The sequence below is a fragment of the Hypoxylon trugodes genome, assembly GCF_022578975.1.
Source record: "Hypoxylon trugodes strain CBS 135444 unplaced genomic scaffold F4822scaffold_5, whole genome shotgun sequence".
NCBI classification, from domain to species: domain Eukaryota; kingdom Fungi; phylum Ascomycota; class Sordariomycetes; order Xylariales; family Hypoxylaceae; genus Hypoxylon; species Hypoxylon trugodes.
The window spans coordinates 2,511,895-2,529,445 of record NW_026250020.1 but is presented as its reverse complement, the minus strand read 5'-3'; the positions used below and the strand labels follow the sequence as shown (position 1 = coordinate 2,529,445).

General features: G+C 45.8%; 6 protein-coding genes across 6 annotated transcripts; 5 read left to right on the top strand and 1 right to left on the bottom strand.

Moving 5' to 3' along the window:
* Nucleotides 1–135: 135 nt before the first annotated feature.
* On the bottom strand, nucleotides 136–1,907 carry F4822DRAFT_404396 (WD40 repeat-like protein). Its single transcript, XM_051458201.1, has 3 exons — nucleotides 1,831–1,907; nucleotides 629–1,777; nucleotides 136–572 (listed from the first exon to the last, which is right to left on the bottom strand). Exons 1-3 carry the CDS (start codon nucleotides 1,831–1,833, stop codon nucleotides 387–389), a joined length of 1,338 nt encoding a protein of 445 aa, XP_051314699.1. The 5' UTR covers nucleotides 1,834–1,907; the 3' UTR covers nucleotides 136–386.
* A 1,696-nt stretch (nucleotides 1,908–3,603) lies between these two features.
* Nucleotides 3,604–5,319, top strand: F4822DRAFT_262369 (glycoside hydrolase family 72 protein). The gene is made up of 3 exons (XM_051454591.1): nucleotides 3,604–3,946; nucleotides 4,004–4,191; nucleotides 4,257–5,319. The coding sequence occupies exons 1-3, from the start codon at nucleotides 3,805–3,807 to the stop codon at nucleotides 5,202–5,204; spliced, it is 1,278 nt and encodes a 425-aa protein (XP_051314698.1). The 5' UTR covers nucleotides 3,604–3,804; the 3' UTR covers nucleotides 5,205–5,319.
* Nucleotides 5,320–6,539: 1,220 nt separating this feature from the next.
* Nucleotides 6,540–7,622, top strand: F4822DRAFT_404390 (uncharacterized protein). Its single transcript, XM_051458200.1, has 2 exons — nucleotides 6,540–6,648; nucleotides 6,749–7,622. Exons 1-2 carry the CDS (start codon nucleotides 6,616–6,618, stop codon nucleotides 7,229–7,231), a joined length of 516 nt encoding a protein of 171 aa, XP_051314697.1. The 5' UTR covers nucleotides 6,540–6,615; the 3' UTR covers nucleotides 7,232–7,622.
* A 1,283-nt stretch (nucleotides 7,623–8,905) lies between these two features.
* F4822DRAFT_429538 (uncharacterized protein) lies at nucleotides 8,906–10,312 on the top strand (the record flags this gene model as incomplete). Its single annotated transcript, XM_051461119.1, has 3 exons — nucleotides 8,906–9,010; nucleotides 9,064–9,454; nucleotides 9,504–10,312. The coding sequence occupies 3 exons, from the start codon at nucleotides 8,906–8,908 to the stop codon at nucleotides 10,310–10,312; spliced, it is 1,305 nt and encodes a 434-aa protein (XP_051314696.1).
* A 138-nt stretch (nucleotides 10,313–10,450) lies between these two features.
* F4822DRAFT_404386 (general substrate transporter) lies at nucleotides 10,451–12,678 on the top strand (the record flags this gene model as incomplete). Its single annotated transcript, XM_051458199.1, has 4 exons — nucleotides 10,451–10,926; nucleotides 10,992–11,785; nucleotides 11,838–12,310; nucleotides 12,460–12,678. Coding segments are annotated over exons 1-4 (1,600 nt in total), but the record flags the coding sequence as incomplete, so codon positions are not given.
* A 2,074-nt stretch (nucleotides 12,679–14,752) lies between these two features.
* Nucleotides 14,753–17,426, top strand: F4822DRAFT_404381 (MFS general substrate transporter). The gene is made up of 2 exons (XM_051458198.1): nucleotides 14,753–15,652; nucleotides 15,723–17,426. The coding sequence occupies exons 1-2, from the start codon at nucleotides 15,228–15,230 to the stop codon at nucleotides 17,176–17,178; spliced, it is 1,881 nt and encodes a 626-aa protein (XP_051314694.1). The 5' UTR covers nucleotides 14,753–15,227; the 3' UTR covers nucleotides 17,179–17,426.
* The last annotated feature ends 125 nt before the right edge of the window (nucleotides 17,427–17,551 follow it).

Sequence of the window (17,551 nt, the reverse complement as noted above, 5' to 3'; positions counted from 1 at the left end):
TGGCCCGAGCGCCTAAAGTTTCAACTAAGGCAGGTTCCTACTGTACCTAACCAATCGGCGGGAACCGATCTTACAGGGGTATCGTTACGACTTAACTTTCAAGTACTTGTAGATTTCTGCTCAGGAGGCATCTTGTCTCGTGATATTATTCGTGTATTCTTTGTGGTAGAATTATAAGTGCAAATTTCAGCGCCTACTTAAGGTTCTTATGAGAGATTTATCATTCATAATTCTCATCTCTGATTTTGTATTGTGAGAATACGGATGCAGCTAACCTAAGTCTTGCCTGGTATCGATTTTTGATCTCCAACTCCTTTAACGCCCTGTAAATGCATTGCCTGAATGTACCATAGCGTAAGCCTCTTCATGAAGGATATCATCAACCATCACTTCTCCTTTGCTAGAATGACCTTATCACGTTCACTCTTCCTCTTCTCAAACTGCTTCCTTGTGTGTTTCCTCTCATTCTCCTCTCGTCGCTTGATAGCCTTGAGTTCTTCCTTCTTAATTTCACCAGCCTTCTTCACAACCTTTGGTAGATGTCTGTGACGCTTGATACGTCTAATCTCAGGCTAAAGTGGTTTATGTTAGTAGGAAACCTCTTGGTAAGGAATAAGCAGAAACGTACCATATGACTAAATCTCTCGGATAATGTATCGTTGTATTCAAGTGCTTGTCTCTGCCGAGCAGACTTGACACCTTCTCGCTTGGAGGATTCTGCCCTCCAAAGACGAATGTTTCCGTCATCAGATCCACTTAGCAAATACTTTGAGTCTGGTGTCCATCGCGCACAGAAAACTCTTTGCATCCGCTTTGTGTGATATACATCTCTAGAATGTCCTTGGTCTCGGTTGAATAATCGGATAGTGCGGTCGTAAGAAGCCGTAACAAGCTCCTGTCCTGTAGGCGAGAACTCTACATCCATAACTGCTGCTACATGGTCCTTCAGGATGTTCAATGCTCGGTCGAATCTTCGCATATCGAATATATACACGTTGTGGTCTTCACTCGCCGCAGCGAAGTTCATTGGCTCGATAGGATTCCAAGATAACTTGTTGCAGCTGAAGTTTAGATAGGTACGCGCAAGTGGCGAGGATGTTCGGAGGTCGTATAGAATAATTGAGCGGTCGGTAGAGCAAGACGCCAGCACTGAAGTCTCGCTCTGATTAAAGGAGACTGAAGTAATCGTTTCGCCGGATGAAGGCCATCGGAGAACTTCTGGTGCGGCTGTAAATCGGTCGAGATCGTAAATAGAAATAACGTCGGAAGCAACTGCGAATGCGTTCTTCGACCTATGAACACTCAAGCTTGTAAAAGCGTTCGTACCAAGCCATGAGTGAATAGGTCCTGAATCGTCCGGTGTGTTGTAGGGGTCGTGAATCTTGACTGATCTATCGGAAGCGCATGTAAGAAGTTTTTGATCAGGCGTCCATGCCATTCCCTTAACAATGTTTTCGTGCGCAGTCGTCTTCCAGATTTGGTCTCTACTTGTCAAACTCCAGCATTTTACAACACCATCACCTGAACCCGACGCAAATCTATCAAGGGAATTGGGATCCTTCGCCAAGGAGTAAACACCGTCTACGTGACCATTTCCAAGCTGCGCAATGAATGGTTGCGCAAACATGCGCTCCAATTTTACGGCATTGAGAGCGCGCGTGTATTCTCGTGCTCGCTCGAAAGGATGGATCGCTGGGTCGAGGTTTCGAGGCGCTTTGGGGACATCAGATCCGGCTGGTTGGTAGGTCGCAACCGAGCGACTTAAAGCTTTTATCTTCTATCAAGGGCGTTAGTATTTGTATTAAAAAGTAAATCAGGAAATCAACGTACCATGGTTGCTGAACAAGATGAATGTCGGAGATAGAAATTCCCACATTCAACTTGACCGCATAGAAAAAAAAGTTATTGGAAGTTTCTTATCCCACCTTTGCCGGCTGGCGGCATCCGTCCAAGCCCGAATGAGCTTATCACCTTATCGATAAATATATTTGCTCCAGTTAATCTCGACCAATTGGAATCATCGGGCTCAGATTGTACCTAGGTACTTCCACGCACATCACATTGATTACTACGACACAATTACATTAGGATTGTAGTACCACCCATCCATCAACATTTTATTTTGTGTTTCTGAATCGGTTTGAAACGAATCCAGCGTGTCGGATATCGAAATTGTTTAGTTGCTTGTGTAAGCCGTTAATTAGAGAGAGGCAGATGAAGTAGATACCCGTGCTGCCCAGGTGATAAATCTACATATTTGCAGATCGCCTAATATTATTGGACGAAAGGCATTTAGCTCTCAGTCTTCATGTACCCAAGGAGAGTGCATATGTACATGGAACTAGAATTACTTGACGTCACTCGATGCAGGAAACTTGCACTAGAGCTGCACTCAGCAACAAGGAAGAAGAACAAAAAAGTTACAGGCTCGCCAACTTAAATATTTTATCTGACTCGAGCTGAATCGAATTTCCATTTTTCCTATCAGACTTATGAATTAGGTTCATGTAGTTTGAAGAGGCTAGGATACTCCCGAGATGCTTGGCTTAATAGTTGAAGAAATGACTCGGATCCAACCTTACATTACATTCCTAAATCATCCCAAAGTCAACTACAGCTGTTGAAATTAACGGCTAAATGAAGGAATTCGGATCGAACACCTCTTCGTTCCATCCCCAACGAAGTGCATTGAGTCTATTACGTATCCCTGCTATTTGATAGATCCCACAATGTCCGTTATGAGAATAGCATCTGGATGAGAAGGTCTGAAACACGGAACAACTACGATAGGATGAACCAATGATGATGCAAGACATTCAAACCGCTTGCAGCGATACACGGTTGTTCGAGCCAATAAATCCAATTGCCCGCACTTTACATACGCGTCACAGCTTGGCGATAGGTACAATAGGTACAATGATCAGAAGGAAAGGCCGTTGAGAGGGCACTTGCACCTTCTTAAATTTTCTTTACTAGGACCATCGAACAGGGGATATATGTGGATCCTTTCCTCGTCCTTGGTTTTTCGACCTTGAAAAAGAAAAGAGACCCAATCCAATCTTATCTCTCTTTGTCTAGGCCAAGGTGGGATTCCCCGGAGATTTCAGTCCACCGACCTATAGAATCCAAGCTTACATTCAACTTCCCCAAAAAATCAAGGTAGGATAGTCTTTTATTTACCAGGATTGTTTACGATTACCTAGGGGATAGGTCCCGCTTTCGATTATTAGCTACTTAGCTAACTTAGCTATGGTGGTAGTGCGTTTGATATGTAGGTACAAGCCCAGGGATTATTAAGTACTTTTTTCTATATGGATTTTTGCTGGGTTCTACTGGGTTTTGCCTTGTCTTGGTGTGACTTAGAGCGTGCAATCTCACCCTATCCCGTACGCCACGACACATCCATATTTCTTCTCCAGATCTTCGTTCTCTACTTTTATTTTCTCTCTTCCCTCTCCACACATCATCTTCATCTGTGGTTTATTCGCGGAGGATTAAGAGTGTCGGATCGAGTCGAGTTAAACGACGAAGAGAGAAATATCATTAGACATTCGTTTTGTCCGTTTGTTACCAGGTTTCGCTACTGGGCGCCTTCGTTTGTCGACAACTTACGGGCATTGATACTTCTCTATCCCTTGCACTCGCTAATCACCATTCGCTCTTATCTCGACTTACACTCGCTCCCGAACTCTCGTTTTTGATCGCTATTGCAACTCGAGCTTTCCAGTAGTAATAAAGTAGGAAATATTGTTACGAGGCAAGAATCGATATTGTTTTCATACAAATATTTTTAACTACGTTACGATGCTCTCTTCCCTGGTTCTGGCGCTTTCTGGCGCTACTCTATCCTACGCGATACCGACAATCGAGGCAGTCGGCAACAAGTTCTTCACGAGCGATGGCGACCAATTCTTCATAAAAGGAGTTGCTTACCAACTTACTGAGAGTAAGCCTGAAATTATATCATTTGCATAAGCTATATTGTTTCTAATATTTCCTTTAGAGGACCCGTTGGTTGATACTGAGCAATGTACTCGAGATGCATCGCTTATGAAGAAATTGGGTGCCAACACCATTCGCGTCTACCACGTTGACCCGAATGAGGATCATTCCGGCTGCATGTCTGCTTTCTCTGACGCTGGCATTTACACCATGATCGACATGGATACCTTTGATACTTATATCCTACCGGTAAGTCAATACTCTTAAGAATTATTCGATTATATTTTAAGGCAGCTCGAACTAACCTTCTATAGAATGATCCGTGGTGGAACCAGACACAATTCGATGCCTACTCCAAAGTTATGGATACCTTCCACAACTACGATAACTTGCTAGGCTTATTCGTTGGAAATGAGATCATTGCTATTAACAACCAGTCTCTCGCTGCTCCCTTCATCAAATCTAGCTGCCGTGATCTAAAGGCATACAGAGACTCCAAGGGTTATCGTAAGATTCCGATCGGTTACTCCGCTACCGATATCGCGGAACTCCGACCTTGGCTCCAGGACTATCTTACCTGTGGAGGAAACTCGTCCGAGAACATTGACTTCTACGGTCTCAACTCGTACCAGTGGTGTGATCCTACTGATTACCAGACCTCCGGCTACTCCAACCTACAGGACCAGGCCAAGAACTTCCCCGTCCCCATTTTCTTCTCTGAGACTGGATGCAATAAGCCCGGCCCGCGATTATTCGATGATCAAGACTCTATTTTCGGCTCTGAAATGGTGAATGACTGGAGTGGAGCCATCATCTATGAGTGGTTAGAAGAAGCCAATGATTACGGTCTTATTTCCTACGGACCAAAGGCCGACCCAACTGCTACCGGCGCCAATTTGATTGGAGGTTACACACGTGCTGGTACCCCGACACCTGTCTCACCCGATTTCGAGAACCTTAGCAAGCACTGGGCGACTCTCACTCCTACTGGAGTTGCCAAGTCCGCCTACGACACTAAAGCGGTTTCGACACGTGCGTGCCCGACATCAACAGCTAGCGGATGGCTCGTTGACGGCAACGTCGCTCTCCCCACCTTAGGAGAGACACTGACTCACGGATATTCATCAATTCCCAGTGCTACGGGCTCAGCCGCTAGCCCTAGCGCCACGGAGACACCAAACTCCGTCTCTGGATCCCAGGAGATTGCCGGCATGGGCGCAGGCCTTGTGGGTGTAATGATTGTTTTTACCATCTTCTTTTGAGTCTACGACAAATCTTTAGAATTACAACCTTCCAACCCCGATGCTTCACTCGTTGGTCTCCTACCCTACTTTATAGGGCATCGGAGTCTTTATGCTGCGCATTATTCGTCGAGAATAATTCTAATTTCGCTTCGATTACACAGCTAGTGGCTTGTCACCAAGCATCCAAAAAGGCATAGTACACGGCGTTTTCTGCCTTGAGTTAGATGGACTAGATGGGTCTACGCCATCACCTAATGAACGGCGTTCTGCCGTAGGGATTCGTACATACTGGACGATACACTCCTGGAAATGACAACAGGATGTGTTTCAAAATTGCATATGAAGAGAACGCATTAAAGATTTCAGGCAAATGACGCGGACGATGGTCATGAAGCAACAATTTCATAGTTGGGGAATATCGAATTCCCGAAACTAATTGAATAAGTGCCAAATCGGCAATGATACCCAGATGGAACGAGATTCATGAGATTCATAAGATGTGACATGATTGGTGTAGAGTTTCAACAGTACTACTACGGTGTGTAAGGTAAGAAGTGAAGGGGATACTAACTTCCCAGACACTTCGATGAGCGCGTCGTTCTTACTACGGACTTTCAATTTATCATATCAAGGGAAGGCGTGATGGATGGGAACCCATCTACATTTATTTAACTACTTTCTCGAGTGGAACTTTACACTGACTTCGAAAAGACCACAATCCTCCATCAAATCAACGATCCTTTGTAACCTATACTCATCATTTCAATATCGCCCTAGAAACAGATATTTCTTACAGTTATAATACGCTACCTACAATCCACGAACGATAATACTCTATTCTAACTAGGCCTATCTATATCTATCCCAGTTAACCATGTCTGAACCAAACCCACCTAATCAACCTGAAGAACCTAAGAAAACCGAGCACCCAAACCAACCGCAACCTCAAAAACCAACCACACCTCCCCCGACTGCCACGACTCCCGCCACCGTCCGCGTTAACCCATCTACACCGGTATACACACCAGCCCCGATCCCCTCAGCACACTGCGCATCGCACAAACGCGAGGTCTAGGAGACGGACGTCGAGAAGAGTAATCCACCGCTCAAAACCCGCTTCAAGCGACTGCTTAACTGGCACCGATGGTGTCCGTTCCAGAACCGACCGCGCCTGCGTTGGGCTTTCTTGATCGGGCTTGTGGTTTTAGTTGTTGCGGTTTTGATTGTGGGGGTTGTGTTCACGGTTTATTATGATGCTATGTATTATTCGAGTGGAGCGTTTCTGTTGAAGGATAAGAGTGATGGGGGTGCGCTTGGTGGAAAAGGTGGTGGTGATGAGGGTGAGGGAGGGAGGCAGATTGGGAGGAGAGGTGGAGGTGGAGGTGGGAGTGGGAATGAGAATATTGTGTTGGGGATTGGGGTTTGTGGGATGAAGGATAGTTGTGAGGCTTTTGGACAGCCGGTGAGTTTTTTTCTACTTACTTCTTTTCTGTCCTTCTTTCTCCTTTCACGGTTCAATCGAAGGTGAAGGGGGAAATTTAACTAACGGAAACGTACCGCAGAATATGTGCTGTCCCACCAACATGACATGCCACAGCACCTCTTTCTCCCCGTCCGGCGTATACTGCTGCGTAGTGACAACAACAGAAGACGAGTGTCTAGCTACCGCAGACCGTCGTCCCCGCTGCGATCCTCGCGCTTCGGCATGTGGTAACGACTTCGGCGGCGGGTGTTGTCCCCCGGGTACGCAGTGTGCGCATGATGGGTGTCTGAAGGTGTACCGCGCTGCCCCTGGGTTTGCGACGAGCGTTTTGAGCGGCTCGCAGGTTCCACCGACTTTGCTGGGGACAAGTACTGCTACTACTACTTCGAGTGGAAGTGGAAGTGTGGGAACAAGCACACCGACGAAGACTACATTAGGACTAGAAGACGGCGCTACAGTACTGACTGTGAAGACGGCCGAGACGGCTTTGAGTGGAGGAGCCAAGGGTCTTAGACCTGATTTTGGGTTCTCTAGTTGTGTACCACTGGAGTTAGCAGCTTAGGGGGTTGCGCTTGGGGTTGCGTGGTTTATGGTTCTGAGATATGCTTAAGGGTGTGCCCTCGGTGAGTGAAGGTTGACGGCGTTGTGGGAGAATGATTAGGGGCCTGAGAAGAACTTTCGTATAAATCGTACGTCGTTCATACATGTAGTATCATTAGTGGTATCGGTTTACCTATAGTAGAACCTTAAGATTGAATAAAGCTTACCTAAAGGAGATCCCTAAAAATGTTAGTCCTAAATTCATGATAGCATCTAGATTCCCACGTTAGAATTCGATGTTAATTTCACCCATCTCCTAGCGTAGTAATCCGCAATTTCAAATGACGTTGGCTCTTCTCTTGTGATATGCAGTTAGTCGTAACCATGGGGATGGGGCTAGACGTCAATTTGCGAGACCCCCAACAAGAATATGAGATATGATCAATAGTCCTATGGTAGGTAGTTGGTAGTATCCAGGCGAGATATAATTAGATTGCGATAAAATACTCGTCTTAAATATCTATGAAATTGTGTCGAACAACCCCAGAATGTAGCATAGCATCGTCGTATTACATAGTTGTAGTAGTAAAACAAACGCTCGGGGTAAGGATCCATCCGTCATTGCAAAAGGTCTTCGGCTGACGCAGGAGCGCCGCTCGGAATTAACCCCCGACTTGCATCCTGCCGGTATTTTTTGATTTTGTTCTCCCGCTGCGGGCTGAAACGCGAAGGAATTGCGATATGATCTGATATCGATTTCGTTTAGGACGATTGCCGAATTGACGGTATGAAGTTGTCCTGGGGAAATCCTTCGCGCGTATGTGAATACTTTGGAATACGCTTTCTCATACTCAAAGTCTCGTTGTCTCGCTTAGGGGTTGGTTTCCGTCGCGTGTTGGCTTTTGGTGTGGCGGACTGAGATATCAAGACTTCTGAATGTGCCATTGTTGAATGATCGACTCATCTCCATTTATCAATATATAATTCTATTATAGAGTGTAGGATTGCGAGCCTGGCGGCTCATTAGCCATGCAGAGGAGAGGAAACTACATCGCAAACGATGTCATTTCGTGATAGTCAATCCTTGTTACATCGTGTGGCATGCGCATGCAGCCGCAGGTTTAATTGAAGTTACTCGATCTCGGTGTCGCTAGGTATGCGCGCTTGCGGCTACTCTACGAACAAGTAATGTCGGCTATGCCCATACAGATGCCTCGCTTCGACCGATGTTGGTGTACATTTGTTAAGAGTGTAGAAACAGTCTCATTGCCGAAGGATTATTTCTGTATCAATTCTTCTGAGGGCTTCTCGCTTGAGAATGTAGTAGTGTATTTGCGATGGAATGAACATGGCACTACTGCTACACACCATATGTAATTCTCGCTCACAAGGTCGGCTATTAAATACATAGGTTACTACAACAAGTCGGGTCCCCCTTCATATTATACGGATGTGTCGTGTTTGATCCTACCTAGGTACATTTACTATGTTAATTGTTAACTTCGCCAATCCATCTTACTCATAGCGTAGGACAGGGGGATAATTGTTGAAGAAATTGAACGAAAGTACTAGGTTATAGACAAAGTAGATCCTAACTTACTACTAGAAATTTCTACCTTCGTTCCCAGCTGTATTCCCATACGTCGTCACTGTTTTGTCGCGGGCTCGGATATAACTTTGGTGTGAGAAGTCATCGATGGGTTCGTGGTTTAGTTCACACTTGAGGGGTATAGGGGCATTCAAGGAGAAGATACCGGCCAGATTATCTTTCGAAGAGATAATTAGGGATAATACACGGTCCGTAAGTATATTCAGGTTGAAACCTGTAGGTATTAATACTAACCCACAGTCCAGCCATGCTCCCTAGACGAGTTCAGAGATTACTTGATATATGTAGAGCGCAACGCAGAAAACCTTCAGTTTTACCTATGGTATTGCGACTATGTTGAGAGATGGAGCCAGCTGTCTGAGCAAGAGAAAGCGCGATCTTCGTCATGGGAAACAAAAAGAGGAGCACACCTCCGACAGCTCTCATGGTCAGCGGCGCTAGGAGAGAGGACGGAAAAGTTGAATCGTATACTTAAGATCTTGGACCAAATCACAACAACCGGGACTCAGCACATCGCATCTTTCAAGGAACTAGACTCCGAAATTAGCCGAGTAGAAACCAATTTCTCGAGGCCTCGAACTCCGGCGTCTAAGTTGGGTATTAAAGAGAGCCAGAAGGAATTGCAATGGCAGCCTTGTAAGTAGCTTCCTCTTCATGGATTACCCAGTTGCTAACGTTGGGACAGTTTCAGCGCAGCCGTTCCGAGACGAGGTCACACAAATAACCCGCCATTATATCTCGATATCCGGGCTACGAAAGTTGACACTGACAAGCAAAGATCGGACGGCTTGTATGCATGCGCTGCAACACACGACACATCCATCTGCTTTCCTACCTGCCTTCTTAGCCACAGAGTTGATATTAAGAGAACATAGTCATCCTAATTTCATTCAATGGAGCATTCACAATAGCAATCGTCCACGAGTACTATTTGCTAGAGCTGTCGGAACTCTCTTAATCGTCTTAGCCATTTTACTAGATATCGCATTCATACTTTCAAGTCTCAATCGACTGGTTCGATTATCCGCTTTGCCGTTTTGGTATGGTGGCCTTTACTTCTGGTTGATAGAAGGCCGCGGAATTAGTGTCGGGTTGTACATGAATCGCAAGCGTCAGCTCCGCCCATGGGAACGAGTTATGGATGTGGATCTCGAAAACAATCACTCAGAGATGGACCCTGGACAGGCGCAACCACATGGTCCATCTGATTCGCCCGATAATAAGATACAGAAGATAATAACAGAAAACTCCTCGAAAACAGAAAGCTTGAAAGGTTTGGGGCCGGCGAACAATTTTGACGGAGAATCATGGGTCCGATTATATCGGGAGAAACCGATGCGGCACAAGATTTTCGATACGACCGTCTTGAACCATAACAGGCATCTAAGAGCTCTACAAGATCGAATCGTTTTTACTTCATTACTGTGGGCGAGTTTCTTAATGATAGTGTTGACAGTTGGTTCGGTATTGATACCCTCAGCGGATTTGTTTTAGGTATGGTTAATAAGAGGGGGCAGGGGTTATACGTGTAATTCTTAATATGTACCTACATGATTACGTACGCAAATAGCAAAATAATAAGCAGTTTATCTGACCCCGATTTCCGATCTGTTGGAACCTTGGAACCTTTAAAAAATCGGCCCCACCGATCCTCTATGTGCGGCTCAGGAACCATGGAAAGAAGTACCCTTGAGCTTACAAGCTTATGCCACGAGACCAGCCAGCGGGCACCTGCTCAACTACATTCATTCCTTCTACATTATTATCCCGTTCTATTTCGTCATAACTCGACTCTAAATACCTAACGCCGACACACATACGATCGATTTCGTGTTTTTAACGTTCACGCGATGTTCACAGCCGCGCTGCTGACATGATCTCTACAACCCGATCCAATTACGATTCGTAGCAACCGAACATCACAATGGCAGACGCAGCAGAGGAACCCCTGATGCAGCATCAGGAAGATGACATGCAAGATGGCATATCCTCGGAACCTGCAGATACCGAGGACGTGGATAACGACACGGAATGGCCGGCAGGTCGTCCGGGCCTATTCATCTGGCTCCTAACGCTATCCGCAGGCATCAGCGGGCTGCTATTCGGATGCAAGTAAGATCCAACCCGCGAGATCCTGCACAAACCTGCTTACACGTTACGTCACGTTACAAAGACGACACAGGAGTCATATCGGCGACTCTAGTCTCAATAGGATCCTCGCTTTCCGGCCGGCCGTTGACGTCGCTCGATAAATCTGTTATTACATCGTGTACCTCGCTCTTTGCCCTCGTCGCCTCGCCGATTTCGTCGGTCCTTGCGGACTACTTCGGTCGGAAACCTGTTATATTGTTATCCGATCTATTATTCGTGTTCGGTGCCCTGGTACAAGCTCTTAGTTACTCCGTAGCTGGGATGGTGCTGGGGAGGTCGATTGTGGGCGCGGCGATTGGTGCGGCGAGTTTTGTTACCCCGTTATACATCGCTGAGCTTGCTCCGCCTGCTCACCGGGGTAGGCTGGTGACTATGAATGTCCTCTCGATTACACTAGGTCAGGTGGTGGCTTATGTAATTGGTTGGGTATTCGCTGAACATGGTGACCCCTCGACGGGATGGAGGTGGCTGGTCGGGTTGGGCGCCGTGCCGGCTGCTCTTCAGTGTGCACTATTACTGTTCATGCCTGAGACCCCGCGCTGGTTGGTGAAGGCCGGGAAGTCTTTAGATGCTCGACGGATTATTAAGAAGACAATAGGGTCTGACGTCGTCTCCCGCCGCTTGGTTGACAACGTCGTGAAGGATATCGAAGCAGAACTTAGAGAAGAGCAAGGAAATGTTACTCCAGTGAGTAATAGAAGAAAAGGTAGTGATGGCTGGCTTAAGGGGTGGTACCAACTTCTTAGAGTGCCGAAGAACCGACGAGCTTTGGTTATTGCATGCTTACTTCAGGGGTTGCAACAGCTTTCTGGCTTCGTAAGTACTTGGAATTCGTACATTTTATCGTATATCTTAACTGACGATATAGAATTCGTTGATGTACTTTTCAGCGACGATTTTCACAATTCTAGGGTTTTCGATACCCACACTCACGTCGCTAACAGTTGCTGCGACGAATTTTGCTTTTACCGTACTTGCATTATTCTTAATCGACCGAATTGGTCGTAGGCGCATCTTACTGTACTCAATACCCTTTATGGTAATTGGTCTTTGGTTATCGGCATTCGGATTTAGTTTTATTAAGCTATCGTCCGGAGAAACCAATGATGGCCCTCTATCTACAACTATCGATGCTGCTTCTTCGGGCCCTTCGCAAGATGCTGCTGTCGTCATACTGATAAGTATTATGATATTTGTAGCTTCTTATGCTTTGGGCCTCGGAAATGTTCCCTGGATGCAAAGCGAGCTATTCCCTCTGAATGTAAGATCGTTGGGTAGTGGATTAGCAACTGCTACAAATTGGCTTGCGAATTTCATTATTGGATTAACATTCCTGCCTTTGGTATGTATCGCATTTCCAAGTTTATGCTGCCTTATCTTTTGCGTTATACAATTACTAACATAGAATGTAGTAAGTGATAAACAGCCTCGGAACTATGTTTCGTTATACAATCGTCCCGCCTTTGATACAGTAGACTAACGTATAACAGAATGGATTTACTAACACCCACCTTGACGTTTGGATTATATGGTATTATATGTGTCATTGGTTGGTATACGATTTGGAGAATATATCCGGAGACAGCGGGATTGACGCTCGAAGAAGCGACTTGCCTACTAGAAAATGGATGGGGTGTGAAATAAAGACTAGAGAGCCTCCGATATATAAGACAAGAGTCATCCGTTAAGATATATATCAGTCAACAAAAGCCGTAAACGTCCAATTCCGATGCGCAAGTGACATTTTAATTACGTGTACCCAACGCCGGACGTTCCGTGCTTCGTGATACCGTACTGTTAGTGCTCAATTGCTATCCCGGGTGTAGTTGATTTTTTTATGCTTATTGATTCCGCAGATTTCGGAATTAATTTAGTTGACCAACCTAACACCGTTTCACCGCTTACCGATCAACAAAGAAATTCGGCCCGCTTTGAGACAAAACGAACTCGCAACCATTTCTAGGTCGTTGGTCCAGAAAGAATCGAGGAACAGCCCTGAATTATATGTTACGTGACCGGTCCAGAGCTGAATCATTAGCGAGTAAGCAGTATTATGTTTGTTAGTCGGATTTTGATTAGCCACGATATGTTCCCAGATTATGGTGTGATGACATTTGTTACAATTGAATCATTACTATTTTGTATCACCCCTCTGTATATACCTAGGTAAGTACCCAATTGTAAGATCTTGGCAGATGCGACCGAAAACAAAGCTGCTGCGACAAATTCCGTGCATAATTATTATGGAACCTTGCATTCGGAAGAGTACCGCTAGAGCAAACTTAACGTATTATTGACGTATTTTTGGCAGAACATCCCGAGGTACCCAGACATGCAGGTTGATATCGCGATTCATGTAAGTGTGTTTGCTATTATATAATCGTATCATCCTGCCAACGTTTATTACTCGATATCATATTGCAAAAAATTTTATCGTATTCGTTGACACCCTTTCTTAAAAAATAATTTCTTCCCTGGACACTTAGTAGGTAAAGTGACGGCGAGCCGCGGCTTGATTGTTTCCCGGTGGATGCGGAGATAAGATTATCTCTTAAAAGGTTTTTCTTTGTTTTGTAACTGGACAATTGAAAGGTTGCACCGACTACAAGCGTCCCCAGCCGAGGCCGAGGTGGGAAATCACGAATGAATAAGCCGATCTTTAAATCTCAACCAAGTTTAGCCTGCCGCGAAGTCCTTGACTGGCATAAACGTTAAATGGAGTAAATGGAGAACGAGTGGGGGCCTTTTTTTATGTACTCATTTTTAATAGGTACAATGGAAAACAATACAAGCTTCTAGTCACAGATCTATCCATTACTATCAATTGATCCATAGATTGTTAGATACGAGACTCCGCTATCGTAACATTCCCAATTTTCACCTCGGCCCCTTCTACTCCTTTCACTTGTCCTTTTTTTTCAGCTTGCCGCCCCTCTGTAAATTTTTCATTTTCCTTCAATTCCCTTTATTTCATTGCATACATCCTCCTTAAGCGGTGTAACCCATCCTACCCGAAGCTTGACCAACTATTGTTGGTATCATGGTTATAATTATATAATTATGGTAAGAAGGGATACACCTATCAAACGGCTGCGAATAACAACAACTAGGTAATGGAGGAATCTCGTGTAACTAACGTTATATTTATTACAGAGGGAGCCAACAAGCTAAGAATACAACCTAGTACAGCGTATGTACCTAGAGGTAAGGAATTAGTAGGTACCATGTATGTAAGGAATTATAATCACGATGGGTCACAATGGCATGATTGAGTCAGTCGGAAAGCTGCTTTGCTTAATAAATTGAATTCAACCTTACTAGTTTAGTTCGATTTATGTCGTAACGCCGATGGAACGAGGATAGCATGGGACGAGCAAGACGAGCTTTCCCTTAGCCTCGGAACCCTTCGCGCACCTTCTGGAATCTGGAACAGGTCAAGCTTTCCAATGCGCGCGGCGGCCGGTTTCATGCACCATCCCGAGAGGTACATTGCCCAGGTACCCATGTACCTAACGGGTCTAGCGAGCCTAGGCTGCTTAGGTGCAGTTAAGTTGCAGGGCCGGTCCTGCATCTCGGCGCGGATTATGGCTCTGTGGGAAGTCTTTGCCCCGGTCACTTCTGATCAATTATGGTCAATCCTTCGTCATTGAAGCCCCAAAGCTTACATCTAATACGTCTAACGACCTTAGTAACCTATGTAATTCAAATGTACATACAACATTCGCCTACATGTAGAGTGAAGAGGCCCATAATTTCTTTCGAAATGCAAGAAGCGAATGCCGAACCCCTTCTCTCTTCTCGCTGTATCGCCTCTATACACTAGAATAATTAGAAGCGTGCTTTTAATCCCGGAAGAAAATGACTATTCCCAAATTATCCCGTGGACCGTTTCCTTTATTATTATTAAAGAAGCTTGGTGCCCAAGCTCAAGGAAAATCTTGAAAAAATTTCTGATCCTCAAGATCACATTAGATTTCAGATTCCTCTTCCTCTTAGTGGAATAAGTGTACTTTCTATTTTGTATATCGTTCTTTCTCTCTTCATAAGATACAGGTATACATACACTTACATTACCTTTGTCCTAATCACCTATCCTAATCGAGTCGACTTACAACTTTTACTTTACGTGCCAGTCAAGTGATCCACGCCAAGTAAAAGAAAACCGAATCTCAAAATATTTAACCGGCACTTTCAGCTACAAGCCAAAACATACATAATAGAGTATCGCGCAAACAGAGATCTCCCTCATCCAGTCAACATGGACGAGGTCGATCGCGAGCTCATTCGGGCTGAGCAAGACGCCCAACAACACATATCTCCCACCAGCGAACACCCTCCTCGTCGCGCTAGCAATGAAGTCGAGCGAGTTATATCAGCTTCATCCGTCTCTACAGATTCCAGTGAACACCTAGCGCAAAGGCGAACGGGAGGCATGAGCCGTGTGCCGACATCACGAGACCTCGAACGACATCCCACAGAACTTAGCCGTATCAACACCGCCCGAAGCCAACACAGCGCCACCGTCGGACGAAGTCTCAGGAGCCGCGAGTCTAGGAGGCCGTTACCTGCGTTCGGCGCTGGAAAACCATTCCCGCCTCCTCTACCAAATCAGGAAGAATATGTCGTCGAGTTCGACGGCCCAGACGACCCATACCATGCGCAGAACTGGTCGCTTAAGAAGAAGTAAGTTCGGCGCAAGCCATCTAAGACATTCCATATATATGTCAGTTAACTAACCAAATTTCTCTCCTAGGCTGCTTACAGCTGCCATGCTTGGTTATACCACCATGACATCCGCATTCGCATCCAGTATTTTCTCAGCCGCCACACCGTATGTGGCTAAAGAATTCAACGTCAGTTCAGAAGTCGGCTTATTAGGTGTATCGCTATTCGTCCTTGGTTTTGCAACTGGCCCAACATTCTGGGCACCTCTATCTGAATTAAAGGGACGACGCCTGCCGATTGTAACCGCTATGTTCGGATTCTCAGTTTTCTCTATCGCATGCGCTACGGGCAAGGACTTACAGACGATTCTGATCTGCCGTTTCTTCGCTGGTTTCTTCGGTGCTTGTCCCTTGGCCGTCGTCGCTGCTGTCTTCTCCGATATGTTCAACAACGCTACTCGAGGAGTGGCGATTACGCTTTTCTCCATGGCCGTATTTACAGGACCTTTGCTTGCGCCCTTCGTTGGTGGTTTCATCGTCCAATCGTATCTCGGATGGCGCTGGACTATGTACATTGCCAGCATCATGGGCTTTGTTGCCTTCGTCCTCGATTTGTTCTTCCTGAGCGAGACTTACCCGCCCGTGATCCTAATCGAGAAAGCTGCCGAGCTACGTCGCCGTACAAGGAACTGGGGTATCCATGCGAAGCAAGAGGAAATCGAGGTCGATCTCAAAGAGCTGGTTCAGAAGAACTTTACTCGTCCTATGCGACTTCTGTTCACTGAGCCGATCGTCCTTCTCTTGTCCATCTACATGGCCTTCATTTACGGACTGCTGTACCTCTTCCTAACGGCCTATCCGCTCATCTTCCAGGGTGTTCACCACTTCAACGCCGGTCAATCTGGTCTGACCTTCTTCGGGATGATTACCGGTCAGCTCCTCGCGGGTCTCGTAGTGCTGCTTGACCAACCTCGATACCAGCGCAAGCTTGCGGCTAACAATGGAGTGCCCATCCCCGAATGGCGTCTTCCCATCGTCATTGCCGGCGGAGTATCATTCACTGGAGGTATATTCTGGCTTTCCTGGTCTGGTTATCGTGCCGATGTCCACTGGATCGTCCCAGCTGCATCGGGTATTCTAACTGGTTTCGGACTCATGGGTATCTTCCTTCAAGCTCTCAACTACCTTGTCGACGCCTATCTTATGTTCGCTGCATCCGCCATTGCAGGTAATACGTTCCTCCGATCCCTCTGCGGTGCCGGATTTCCTTTGTTCGCAAGTTATATGTTCAATGGCATGGGCATCCAATGGGCGGGCACCCTACTAGGTTGCTTTGCCGCCTTACTTGTGCCTATTCCGGTCATCTTTTACCTATACGGCCACAAGATTCGGGCTAAGAGTAACTTCGCGCCAACGCTCCCTGGAAACATGCCGGGTGCTGCCTCCAGCTCTAGTAACGACACGGCAGTTGACAGGGAGGATGTTGTGGACCATGCCGCCGCGTCAAATGTCCCCAAAACAAACATTGAGACCGAAAAGGCCTAAGCGTATTTTCTAATATCGGTTTTCTTAGGATTTAAAAAAATAAAGGGGGAAGGAGAAGGATTGGTCAACAGGATTATGCGACCAAGCTTAGATTTATAGACATTATACGAAGAGGATCGCGCGCACGAATGATGCGGTCCAACACAACGGTGGAATTAGGAAGATAACACTTGTTAGATGACATGTAGTTACTTTACCCCATAAACTCGATAGTAAAGAGTTAATTAATATGATAAAAATTGTTGAACTATAGTAAACTTCCACGTATCCTAGAAAGAAGTTCAAAAATAAATAAGCTTAATTTCATAATTCGTCATTACTGATTGAGCGGCGTATGGTAAACGACTCCGCCAATGAAGTTAAACCTCGACGC

What these genes read in the sequence shown, in the direction of transcription:
- F4822DRAFT_404396 (XM_051458201.1), bottom strand. An exon ending in CCGAGAGATTTAGTCATATG is followed by an intron (nt 573 to 628) that starts GTACGTTTCTGC and finishes AAACCACTTTAG; the next exon opens with CCTGAGATTAGACGTATCAA.
- F4822DRAFT_262369 (XM_051454591.1), top strand. Translation starts at nt 3,805, where the DNA reads ATGCTCTCTTCCCTGGTTCTGGCGCTTTCTGGCGCTACTCTATCCTAC. An exon ending in TGCTTACCAACTTACTGAGA is followed by an intron (nt 3,947 to 4,003) that starts GTAAGCCTGAAA and finishes TATTTCCTTTAG; the next exon opens with AGGACCCGTTGGTTGATACT. An exon ending in TTGATACTTATATCCTACCG is followed by an intron (nt 4,192 to 4,256) that starts GTAAGTCAATAC and finishes AACCTTCTATAG; the next exon opens with AATGATCCGTGGTGGAACCA.
- F4822DRAFT_404390 (XM_051458200.1), top strand. Translation starts at nt 6,616, where the DNA reads ATGAAGGATAGTTGTGAGGCTTTTGGACAGCCG. An exon ending in GTGAGGCTTTTGGACAGCCG is followed by an intron (nt 6,649 to 6,748) that starts GTGAGTTTTTTT and finishes AACGTACCGCAG; the next exon opens with AATATGTGCTGTCCCACCAA.
- F4822DRAFT_404381 (XM_051458198.1), top strand. Translation starts at nt 15,228, where the DNA reads ATGGACGAGGTCGATCGCGAGCTCATTCGGGCTGAGCAAGACGCCCAA. An exon ending in AACTGGTCGCTTAAGAAGAA is followed by an intron (nt 15,653 to 15,722) that starts GTAAGTTCGGCG and finishes TTTCTCTCCTAG; the next exon opens with GCTGCTTACAGCTGCCATGC.